This window comes from Heterodontus francisci, chromosome 6, assembly GCF_036365525.1.
Source record: "Heterodontus francisci isolate sHetFra1 chromosome 6, sHetFra1.hap1, whole genome shotgun sequence".
NCBI classification, from domain to species: domain Eukaryota; kingdom Metazoa; phylum Chordata; class Chondrichthyes; order Heterodontiformes; family Heterodontidae; genus Heterodontus; species Heterodontus francisci.
This window is the reverse complement of record NC_090376.1, coordinates 89,685,640-89,698,642: the sequence shown is the minus strand read 5'-3', so window position 1 is coordinate 89,698,642 and position 13,003 is coordinate 89,685,640. Positions and strand designations below refer to the sequence as shown.

The 13,003-nt window shown below is 44.9% G+C and overlaps 1 protein-coding gene across 6 annotated transcripts in view; it reads right to left on the bottom strand.

Annotated features, from left to right (window-relative positions):
* The window catches only part of amotl1 (angiomotin like 1), a 187,524-nt gene that overhangs the window by 140,211 nt on the left and 34,310 nt on the right, over positions 1-13,003 (bottom strand). For all 6 annotated transcript variants that reach the window (XM_068034020.1, XM_068034019.1, XM_068034016.1 and 3 more), the window contains exon 3: positions 9,385-10,312. In XM_068034020.1, the coding sequence (XP_067890121.1) occupies positions 9,385-10,312 (928 nt within the window). The remainder of the gene's footprint in view (positions 1-9,384; positions 10,313-13,003) is intronic.

Genomic DNA, 13,003 nt, shown 5'->3' with positions numbered 1-13,003 from the left:
GGCGGGGGAGAAAGAGAGGGCGGGGGAGAAAGAGAGGGCGGGGGAGAAAGAGAGGGCGGGGGAGAAAGAGAGGGCGGGGGAGAAAGAGAGGGCGGGGGAGAAAGAGAGGGCGGGGGAGAAAGAGAGGGCGGGGGAGAAAGAGAGGGCGGGGGAGAAAGAGAGGGCGGGGGAGAAAGAGAGGGCGGGGGAGAAAGAGAGGGCGGGGGAGAAAGAGAGGGCGGGGGAGAAAGAGAGGGCGGGGGAGAAAGAGAGGGCGGGGGAGAAAGAGAGGGCGGGGGAGAAAGAGAGGGCGGGGGAGAAAGAGAGGGCGAGGGAGAAAGAGAGGGCGAGGGAGAAAGAGAGGGCGAGGGAGAAAGAGAGGGCGAGGGAGAAAGAGAGGGCGAGGGAGAAAGAGAGGGCGAGGGAGAAAGAGAGGGCGAGGGAGAAAGAGAGGGCGAGGGAGAAAGAGAGGGCGAGGGAGAAAGAGAGGGCGAGGGAGAAAGAGAGGGCGAGGGAGAAAGAGAGGGCGAGGGAGAAAGAGAGGGCGAGGGAGAAAGAGAGGGCGAGGGAGAAAGAGAGGGCGAGGGAGAAAGAGAGGGCGAGGGAGAAAGAGAGGGCGAGGGAGAAAGAGAGGGCGAGGGAGAAAGAGAGGGCGAGGGAGAAAGAGAGGGCGAGGGAGAAAGAGAGGGCGAGGGAGAAAGAGAGGGCGAGGGAGAAAGAGAGGGCGAGGGAGAAAGAGAGGGCGAGGGAGAAAGAGAGGGCGAGGGAGAAAGAGAGGGCGAGGGAGAAAGAGAGGGCGAGGGAGAAAGAGAGGGCGAGGGAGAAAGAGAGGGCGAGGGAGAAAGAGAGGGCGAGGGAGAAAGAGAGGGCGAGGGAGAAAGAGAGGGCGAGGGAGAAAGAGAGGGCGAGGGAGAAAGAGAGGGCGAGGGAGAAAGAGAGGGCGAGGGAGAAAGAGAGGGCGAGGGAGAAAGAGAGGGCGAGGGAGAAAGAGAGGGCGAGGGAGAAAGAGAGAGCGAGGGAGAAAGAGAGGGCGAGGGAGAAAGAGAGGGCGAGGGAGAAAGAGAGGGCGAGGGAGAAAGAGAGGGCGAGGGAGAAAGAGAGGGCGAGGGAGAAAGAGAGGGCGAGGGAGAAAGAGAGGGCGAGGGAGAAAGAGAGGGCGAGGGAGAAAGAGAGGGCGAGGGAGAAAGAGAGGGCGAGGGAGAAAGAGAGGGCGAGGGAGAAAGAGAGGGCGAGGGAGAAAGAGAGGGCGAGGGAGAAAGAGAGGGCGAGGGAGAAAGAGAGGGCGAGGGAGGAGAAGGAATAGGAGAGGAGAGAGGAGAGAAAGAATATTCCAGAAAGAATGCGAAGAACGAGAGTTGAAGCAGCTTGAGTTAATTATGGAGTGACAGAGTAACCCTAGTGAAAGCATGGCCAATATGGAGGAGCACAATTCAGGACTGGGTAAAAGATTGCTAAACCTTGCCCAACTAATTCCAAAATTCAATGAGGAAGATGTGGAAGCGTTTTTCATGTCTTTTGAGAAACTGGCAAGGCAGCTAAAATACCCAGCTGAGACCTGGTCTCTTTTAATACAAAGCAAACTAACTGGAAAAGCCCATGAGGTTTATTCCTTGTTGCCAGATGAGAGTTCATCAAATTATGAACTCACCAAAAATGCTATCCTCGGGGCATATGAATTAGTACCCAAAGCCTATCGCCAAAAGTTTAGAACCCTCAAAAAGCAAACTAATCAAACTTATCTGGAGTTTGAAAGAAGCAAGCAGAGAGCTTTTGACCAGTAGCTGACTGCTTTAAAAATATAGCTCAGCTATGATCAATAAAAACCCATGTCGAGGAGCAGCGGGTTCAGGGAGGCCGGCAAGCAGCCATTCTAGCCGATGAGTTTGCTTTAATTCATAAGTCAGTTTCCCAGGGGAGAACCTTTCCTGATCACCCCAACAAATCTGAAAAGGACAAAGGTTGGGAAGGTGATCTCCATCCAGGCAATCCTAGGAAAGAAAGGAAAGCAGGAGACACAGGGGGCCCTCCTCCAGCCGAAAAGGAAGGTGCGGTGAGCAAGAGTGAGACCTGTGTGCTTCTACTGTAATAAAGTAGGGCATTTAAAAGCTGACTGCTGGAAACTAAATGGGAAACCGGTAGGGTTAATCAGGGTTCACCAGCTCAATGCAGACGGGACCTTGATGGAAAATACAGAAAAAGCTGTGGCTTTAACTGAAGTAAGAGTGCAACCCAGGAAGATTATCATGACCAGTGCAGGAAAAGTTAATAGGATTCCTGAAGGTTATCAGGGTTTTGTGTCTGAAGGGAAAGTAACCCCATATCCCTCAGGTGAGGCCAGCAAGCCCACAGTGATTCTCAGGGACACAGGAGCCACCAGATCCCTTTTACTGGGAAAAGGTCTGACCTTTCCCCCAGAGAGTGCAGTGAACACCAAAATGGTGGTGAATGGTATTGGAGGGCAGTGTATGTCTGTACCTGTACAACGGGTGCACCTGGAGTGCGACCTAGTTTTGGGACTGGTGACTGTAAAGATTGTCCCTAGTTTGCCTGTGGATGGGGCTGACCTGCTCCTAGGTAATGATCTGGCAGGGGGTGAAGGTGGTAGCCCCCCCCAGTAGTGAAAGAAAGACCGCAGGAGGTCAGAGAAACAGGGCGGGGGCAGGAGACGGTCCCCTGCAGAGTCCCTGAATGTGTAGTTGGTCAGGCCATGATCAAACCAGCTCCCCCAGAGGGGACTGCATTCACCCCGCAGGCAGATGACCATGAGGTCTGCCTGGCCGAGATTTTCTTTAGAAAATTAGGAAATGAATTAAGTGGATTTTCCCAAGCTGAGGCTCAGCAAGCCGACCCAGTATTGAGAGTGTTAGCACAGGCTGTCCAGTCTGAAATTGAAGCAGAGGGAGTCCCTGACTGCTAAATTTTCAAGAATGAGGTACTGATGAGGAAATGGAGTTCTCCTCACAGATCTGAGGGCAAGGAATGGACAGTAGTTCACCAGTTAGTGGTGCCACAGAGGTACCGGGGAGAAATATTAAGAAGGGCCCATGAGACTACAGTGGCTGTACATGTCGGTATACGAAAGACCAAAGCCAGCAAAAGACAGCAGTTTGACTGACCAAAACTCCACAAAGATGTGGTGGAGTACTGCAAGAGTTGCCACATGTGCCAGGTCGAGGGGAAACCCCAACCTACAGTGAAACCTGCACCCCTAAGTCCTGTACCGGTGTTAAGAGGACCCTCCAGCAGAGGGCTGGTGAACTGTAAGGGACCTCCGCCGAGAACAAAAGGGGCAGGGCAGTAACACAGCTGGCAAAAGTTTTGAAAGAGATGGGGGAAAAAGTGACCAAGAGGGCAAGTTAAAGGAAGTCTGGGAGGAATCCCGGATGAAAACCCCTACTGTCTGGTCAACCAACCCCGAAAAATGTGAAAAGTTAGACTCCACATCCCGCTATGTGAATGCAGACTCCAGAAGCACCCCACCGGTGTTGCTAACAGCATTTACAGGAACCTGCAGAGACAAAGAGAGACCTCTAGGGGGCAGAGAAACCATGATGGTGATGCCTCACCTAGTTGAAGTACCACTGGAGAATGCAGTTAAATCTGCACAAATACCTGCAGGGAGGAGTTCCCAGAGAACAAAGGGAAGAGTAACAAAAGACTCCTCCCCCAGAGTCAGAGGAAAACCCATCTCCTGAAGCCAAAAGTCTTTGCATGACTCAGAGGTCAGAATAGACCCGCCCCCTATAAAAAAGGGGAAATTAAAGCAGCCCTGGCACCCAGAACAGACCATTTTTAATGAGCTTTAAGATTGGTAAATAAATCAAAATGAATGAGAAAAATGCATGGTTTTCTTTTTGTATCTTGTATTTCTCTCAAACTCTGTAATGAAATGCACTGTTTTTCTTCAAATCGCATTCCATTCCCCTGGGTGGGGAGGTGTCACCTACCAAGACTGAGGCACCCATTATTTTGCCACATGAACATTAAAACTTAAAATTGCAAGCCCCCGAATGGAAAGACATATTTGTATAGTAACTAGCAGTGTTGGAACAAAAGGGACCCAGTTGTTGCTTCCCCAATACACAGAAAAAGTGGTCAAACCAGTTTTAGTCACATGACTAGCTAGCTGGAGATTTTTTGAATTTGAACTTCCAACAAAGAATTTGAACAGACACAGCCATGTGCTCATGGAGTAAAGATCTCTCCTGGAACTGAAGCAAGAATTACAGCCTCTCCTGTCTGCATGCTTCCATCTCCTTCCCACGGAACTAAATCTTGTGAAAACATGTGAAACTCAAAGAGAGAAAGGTTTCCTACGTGAACAAGGTTTTAAGACCACTGGGCCCCAACGAAAAGCAAGACTACTTACAAAAGGACTAAGTGAGCTCAAAGCACCGTAACAAGATATTGCCTCAAACCCCTCTCTACTATATTTTCCTCTTTTCTTGTCTGTCCCTAACTGCATGTGATATGCTAGCATGGGCACATCATGTATCCGCAGGCATGAACCGTATTAGACTTTAAGTTTCAATAAAATTTCATCTTTCTTCTTTAAACCTGAGAAGGCCTGTGTGAATTGGTTTCTTCGTCTTATAATTGGAAAACTGTGAACAAGGATTCACAAAAAGGGGAGCTCAAAACACAGTGTTTAACATTAAAGCCTGTTACAACAGGACCAGGTGAAGATAGTAACAGACCCCTAGACACCTTTCGCACCTGGTCGTAACACTGTCCTATCAACACGTTCCCTTTTGTTATCTCTTGCCCCACCCCTGCTTTATTTGCTTAAAACCTATTATATTTCTAACTTTGCCAGTTCTGATGAAAGGTCCCTGACCTGAAAAGTTAACTCTGCTTCTCTCTCCACAGATGCTGCCAGACTTGCTGAGTATTTCCGGCATTTCTTGTTTTTATTTCAGATTTCCAGCATCTGCAGTATTTTGCTTTCACTTTTACCCTCCGTGTTTGATTAGTTTATTAAAATACTAGCAGAGACCCGCAAAATATTTGTAGTCAAATTAATATCTTTATTGCAACAGAATTTCTTTAAATACAAGATTTCTAATTATTCCTTCACCAAAGACTTTAACAGAATCAAAACTTCTAATTCTGGAAAAAGTTATATAAAGCTGTCCATATGTAAATAAATACAGGCCTAGGAATATAAATACAAATTTTTTCAAGAATCTGATCTTGTGACTTGTTTAGAGTCATAGAATATGAAAGTCTAATTGGGAGCTGTTTTCTTCTGAGTTGAAAGGGCAGGTTTACATCTGATAGACTCAATATTACTCAAGGAATAAACACTATTTCCTTGAAATCTGCCTGTTATAATTTCAGCATCTATCATTGAAAATAGCTTCCTAACTACCAACATTGCTCCATGACCAAGCCTTTGTTTAGGATTCAGGTTTTGTAGCAATATTACAACTGCTCCTTCCTCGAGTCTTAGGGTTACATTTTACTACCACTCAACGTCAGGGGCTGTGGCGGGGGGTCAAAAATACTTGCGGGAGCAGCCCACCACGACCCATGACGCCGAGAAAGCCCGCCTCATTTTACCGGCCCCAGCAAAACCTCGGTGCGGTGGCGCCGCCGCCCCCCCCCCCCCCCCAATTGCTCAGCAATGAGCCTTCATTTAAATATTAAAATCAATGCAAATAAATTTACATCTACTTACCATGTCCCGGTGGCCATTCCACACTGATATAACAGCCACCAAATGGAAGTCCTGTGCCTTTGGAACTCTGTTTGGAGTTCCGAGGTGAGACACTGGTAGGGAGGGGGGAGGAGTGAAAATTTCAGGGTGGGAGGGGTGGGGGAGCAGTTAAAACTGATTCAATCGGCTGAGGGCATGGTGGGAACGGTTTGAAGGGCAAAGTTACAAAGTTCGGGGGCGGGGTGGGGGGGGCAAATTTGATGATTAGGAAGTAGTAGCTTTCTGGTATGTAAATAACATGAAATGGCCGTGGGGGTGGGGGGGGGGTTGGAGAAAGGGTGTCCATCTGTTAATCAAGTTTTACATTTTACTTTGCCCACAGTGTGACTTTAAAATTTTAAAGTACGTAAGGGCTTGAAACCCTTTAAAAATGGCGCCGGACGCCGTTGTCAGAGATGGAGCAGCCGCCCCCTCAACATCACTGGGGGTGGCCGCTCTGTCCCCTCCATTTAAATGAGGTCCCGCGCGAAATATCGTGGGGGCTCAGCGGTGGCGCAACTGCACCTGAAGCCCGCTGATTTCAGCCCTAAGTTTGTGCAGTGAAATGCCATTGGAGTTAGACTCTGTAGAACCTCTGAAGGGTCTAGACAATCATCATCTTCATCTACAGAATCAGTGCTGATGTATGCTTTTAATTCACCTGACGACTTCTCACTCAGATCTAGTGAATCATCATTTTTAGCATAAACAGTTTTCGAATAATAATTTGTATCAAATAATTGTCCCCGCCATTTTGTCACACTTAACCAATCCCATCATCGCATCCATCCTTCCCATGTCATCTCCCTCCTTCCATGCATCCCCATTCCTCATGAAAACAATCTCTCCAACCATGATAACTTTGTTGTTGTGCTCCCCTTACTTTCCACTGTTTTTGTTCTCCACCAACACTGCCCCACCACGCACCCCCACCGCCCCCCGCCCTGCCCCAGCACACTGCTGCCAACCATTGGCAGACACAGGTGCATCATGCGCTCCATATGCCTCCGCTTGTGCCAGGCACCCCCCAACCTCCACCAAACAAACCCACCAACAGATGTGCCCTTTAAACTGACCAACTGAAACAGCCTGATATAATTTCCACTCTCATCTTCTGAAGTCATGTTCACCTGATTTGTCTTCCTTGTAAATACTGAAGCAAAGTAATTATTTTGATATTTCTACCATTTCACTATCGCTGCCTGTAATTTTATCCTGTCCATCCCTCAGTGGTCCTATTCTTATCCCAATTTGCCTTTTTCTTTATATGCCTGTGGAATATTTAACTATTTTGTTTGATGTTCCTTGATCAATTTTTGGTTCACATATCAATACACTGTAGTTTCAATACTGTGCCAATACAAAATGTGTAATGCAGTGGGACAGTCAGCTCCCTCCTAATGTTGAAATTTAACCAATATTCAAATGCAAACACATATGCGCAGTGTTGCTCAAGTTTGCTGCTCTGCATCATCTCAATTCCAAAATTTTTAATTTCTTTTTCCAGATATCCCCCGAGACAAGCTCAATTGCTGGAACAATGTAAAATCTATTTTGCAGCTATTACACTGGTTACTGGAAGGCTTGTGCTGTAGCAAGTGTGTTGGCAGACCCTGTGTAAGCCATCACAATGCAGTTCTTGAAATATCCTATATTGTAAATATTACCGAAGTACACTTAAAACACAAGAAAAGCCAACTTGAGAAAGAAAAAGTCAACATTACAATTAGGAGTTCTAGTTGAGTATTTAACTGTGTTTTAAATACCACTAATACCTGGTGTCTCTGCTGATAAATGTATGGAATCATTTGCCATCATTTCCATGAAGTTGCTTTTGGAATCTGCACTGAATATATTTTTCACTAGTTTTTGGCTCAATATCATGCAAAGAGAAGCATGCAGAACAATATTTGTAGACATAAATGTCTGCTTATGGATTCTGTGTCTTTAAGTTTGTTTTTCATGCAATTTCACAAGTTGTTCCTCAAAACTAAAACCTTCTCTGAGTCAAGGATTAATTTATCTCTATTTCTTCTCTTGCCCAATCTCTTTGCCCTATTCAGTGTACATTTCCTTAGGCCAGCAATATTTAGCTACCTCCAATTCAAATGTAATCGGTTCTCCTTATAGGAGACTTCAAACAAAAAACACCAAAAAGCCATTTAATTCGGGATAAGAATTTTCCTTTTCCTGTTGAGTGTGAAGAGTTACCAGGAACATGGAAAGGATTTTGCCACAGAAATAATGAAACACTGTTTGTACTTATCATGCTGAGGAATGACGTCTGGAGAACAGAACATTTTCCATTTCTCCAGGACAGTGTTTAGAAAGTCCAGACCAGCAAATCATGGCGATATGCCAGGTGTTTTTTTTTTAATGTTTGTAACAGAGTAGTCCCAGCATCAGAAGGTGTTGACTCACTACTGTAGTTCCAGTCACTCTATAATCTGAAATCTTCCACAGCATGAACTAAATATTTAGTACCTAAAATAGGGATTTAAAAAAAAATACTGAGAGCTTATGTTCAATCTCAATAATAAATAAAACTAGTACTGATCCTAATTTCATCTTTATAAGCTGATGTAGAGCCCATGCTGTTTTTAATGCAAGTCTTTTCACAGTACTCAAAATATTTTGAATACAGTGTAGAGACTTGATTTATAAAGTTTGCTGGCACCTCTTCTCTTGGGGTCACTTTTGTTCTTCGAGCTCCACGCACAATTATTTGAGCGGACACAGGGCCGAATTTTCCCTGCCACCGTAAGAGGGGGCGGGCTGCCTGTCCCCGGGCAATGGCATCAGCTGCCTGCGTGCAGGCGCTGATGCCATTTTTAAAGGACTTCGAGCCCTACTATTACATTTAAATATTTAAAGACACATTGATGTAAAATTGATTTTTAAAAATTAAATAAATTTATCTTTCCCTTCTCCCACCCCCAATAACCATAGAATTAATTACCTGCCCTCTTTCCCCCTCCCAAAACACTTACCTTGTGCATCTATCCTTTACCCCCCACAAAGTTCATAAACTTTACATTCTAACCCTTCCCACCATCCCCTACACCAATGTTATGACTCTGACGCCACTCCCACCTCCTCCCGCCCTGAGAAACTTACCTGCTCCCCCCTCCCCGCCAGTGTCCCACCTCGGACCCCCAGATAGGGATCTGAAGGCATGAGAGTGCTGGCCACCGGCACAAATATCACACCGGGAGAAATGGCGGGAACGTAAAGGTATAATTTGTTTATTTACATTAAATTTACATTTTTAAATGGAGCTTCCTCGGGCGGGGGGGGAGGGGGTGCTGCCCCAGGGCCTCACCGTCTGCAATATCGGGCCGTGCCTTCCTGCCGTCGAGGTCCGTGGCAGGCCTCTCCCGGAGAGATTTTCTGCAAACCCACCCCTGCCACGACATCAGGGGGTCTGTAAAATTTGCCCCACATGTTATGGTGATATCACTGCAGCAATATGTATTCCAGGGCTCTGGGCACAGTTATGTTGCAGTAAAACTATACTGAGAGGCAGAAATTACGTAGATACATGCAGGATATTAGTGAGCACAGAATTAACTTGATCTAAGCAAGGCTAGTAGTATGTAGCAAAATAATCCCAGCATACACCAATTTATACACACAGAGCATATATATCATTGTTTAACAATTCCTTCCAATTAGCATGTTTTTTTTTAAATGGAAAATATTCTTACCTGTTTGACCCATATTCTGGTGGTGACTGATACCTTAGGATTGTTGCTTCTTGTCTAATTGCCAGAGTTCCAGGATATGGTTTAAGCAATTCTTGAGGATTTACCGAGTGTGGATCGTTGTAAAAGTGCCCAAGCTCATGAGGCTGATTAAGTATTGGAAACATTTGTTTGGCTTTAAAAGGGTATTCTGGGGGTGGACCTCTTGGGTCTACTCCCTTTGCAGGGGTTTGAGCAGATGGTTGTCCCCCATTCTTGAAGGCTTTGTTGGTTTGTTGGGAAGGAAGATTGTTGTTCGAGGCAGGAGGATGTGACTTTACACCATTCCTTTCCAGAGAAAGTTGCATTAACCGCTCGCTAAGCGAACGGACGTGACCTTGTTTAAGTTCTTTTAGTGCCTCATCTTTGTGCAACTGCCCAGAGCCTACTCGGTTAACCGTAGGTCTCCCCTCAGTTCTAGTTTTTTGATTAGTGACCCCTGCAACATAGAAACCAGGGCCAGCAGTTGCTTGCTGTTGCCCTCTGAAGAACTGAGACTGTGCTTTGGCTTCCTCATAGGTTGGCAGTTCTTCAATATTCTGCTGAGCTAGAGTGACCCGTGCCTGCTTCTCCATCACACTGTTGTCCACCTGATGCTCTTGCCCTTGAGGTTCTTGGCGTGCTGACTGATGGACCATTTGCGGATCTTCCTGCATAAGGTTCTCTGTGGAAGAGTGTGTGCTCCCAGTGTTGTTGGTTGGCCCTGTGCTCCCTGTGGCTTGCTGCTGTATTGCCAGCAAGTTCATGTTCTCATCTGGATTCCCATATCTTAATTGCTCCCGAATTAAGCGCTGCAAAACTGTTCCTGTTGCTACTTCCTCTGAACCTCTCATTTCAAATTTTGGAGTCCCGATGAGGTTCTGAGGAGGATGGCTGAAAAGTAGCTTTTCACCTGGAGAAAACATGTTTGTTAAGATTTATGTATTGTTTAACTTATAAAGTACATACATTATTAGCATTATTTATATGTAGAACTTATTGATATGGACATTAATGTTTACATGCATAGAAAAACGATATTATTTAATAGCCAAATGTAGTATATTAAAATCTCTAACACATTTCACATACAATGTACCTTGCACGGTTTTAAAATATAGCATAAATAAACCATACAACATAATAATGTGACCAACTGCAAAAAGTTGCAAAGTGTCAACCTTGGCTTAGTGTCAAGTATTTATGTTAACCATTTATATTAAGGTGCGAGTTTCATGCATTAGCCAAAGCAATGAAAGCGCCAAGTTTTTTTTGTAACATTAACTGTTCAACAGTTAAGCCATCAAGACAGCCATTATGCAACTCTGAAGGTTGTGTGAGAAGGAACTCACTTCAATACACAGTCTGACCATCATGGGATAACTCACAAAGGGTACAGAAATATCAGGAGACAGCTTTTTTTGAGCTCAAGACACACCGGACAGCTGGAGGGACAGTGTCTAGAGAACTCACAGGACAGTCAGAGGGACAACATCTACAAGTTTTATCAACTTGGGTTTGCAAGAAACAGGTTGTATAAATCTACTGTATAACCATAATAGTTGTAATATGGGTTTTTATATATTTTGCCTTGTACAATGAATTTTAGATATTGTACTTCATAACATTTGTGTGGGCTTTTGGTAAGCAAAGAGTTAACTGTTGGTTTGCAAAGAGCTGTTTGCTTTGATTATGCCATGCCCAATAAAGACACATCATATTCCTACATTTAAGATGAGAACGTTATTCAATTTGGAATCATTGAAATTGACTTTTCCTGTAAAAAGTGGACAATGTGCTGCAAGATAGCCACCGAAGGTCACCTGACTTAGCCTGTATATTCAAACTGTCTCACTGTCTGGAAAGGACAAAGGATACATTTTAGACTAAGAGGTGTCAATTACATCCATCCTGAAACCATTAAGAGACATTCCTGAATTGAATGGGTTCTTCTGAAACAAGGAAGGTGTGAAGTAGCCACATCATAACAGGATTATACCCACCCAGACATCAATGGATGGCCACGGATTCCACATCCTGGTCCATTGTGTGGTCACACCAGAGGAGAGGGCCATGTGTTAACTAACAAATACTCTAATTTGAAGGATTTTAACCTTAAAAGGCAACCCTCTAGAGAGAGGGATGGAGGGATCGCAACAACTTCACAGAAGGAAGGTCTGTGGAATGACCCAGTCTAACAAGAAGCTGCCACCCTGCTGATTCTACACCTCAACCTGGTGCAGCAGAGAACTGAAAGTGACCGCCACCTCCAGTCTGAAATCTTAACTACCAAAAATCGACAACACCTCAACAAATTCAAGACTACAAACAACCCAGGCCCACACCTTTAAATGAGACAGTTCTACTTAGAAGATTCAACAGGTTTACTGTAAACCACAAACACCTACCACACTTTGAACTCTTACCCTTTGCCTTCTAATAATCTTCAAGAGCGCATGCCTGTATGAGTGCTGTTGAGAACATTTTGGGGAATATGGCGGCACAGTGGCGCAGTGGTTAGCACCGCAGCCTCACAGCTCCAGCGACCCGGGTCCAATTCTGGGTTCTGCCTGTGTGGAGTTTGCAAGTTCTCCCTGTGTCTGCGTGGGTTTCCTCCCACAGCCAAAAGACTTGCAGGTTGATAGGTAAATTGGCCATTATAAATTGCCCCTAGTGTAGGTAGGTGGTAGGGGAATATAGGGACAGGTGAGGATGTGGTAGGAATATGGGATTAGTGTAGGATTAGTATAAATGGGTGGTTAATGGTCGGCACAGACTCGGTGGCCCGAAGGGTCTGTTTCAGTGCTGTATCTCTAAATCAAATCAAATCATTCAATAAATAGTCAATCTTCTGTTCTAAACCTACAAGAAAACCTGTCACCGTCTGTTTATTTGGCAGGTAAAACACTCAGGTGCTAATTCATCATTTTAAACAAAACACGATTGCAGTCAGTTGGGAAGTGAACAGTGGGAACCACCCACACCCCTCACCACCTGTCTGTAACAATTAGGTTAGCTGTAAATAAAGGATGTCACATAATGATTAGGGGAACATGTTGCATGAAACTAGACATCTACAGAGACAAAGGGTAAGAAGTTAGAACAATTTAGAATGGATTAAATAGAAATGAGAACTGTTTAGAATAATTGAGTCTGTCTGAGGAATGTATAGTTCAAGACCAAGAGACAGGAAGAAGACAGCCGAATGGTTATACCTTTTTAAATGATCCCAACTGTGAAGGACAATGCAAGCCTCTTTGTCTAGTGTAATCCAGGAGATGGCCACGATTATGTGTAATGGTCTGCCAACATAACTGTAAATGGACTATTGATTGTATTAATTATGGTGTGAATGGTGCGAGTTAAAGTTAATTACTTTTATCAAATATGGTAGGAGAAATCATGAATAATGTGATTAACCAGACTGCTGGACCTAACGGAAAATGTAGGTTGGGAAAGGGGCTTCGTCATTAACAAAAAAATGAGTAATTAGTAACCAATGTGAAAGCAACTAACAAACCCAAGACCAGAAAAGGAATGTATAAGACCAGAGACTGAACCACCAGAATACGTGACCAGAATTGTATAAAAATCCTGAAGCCTG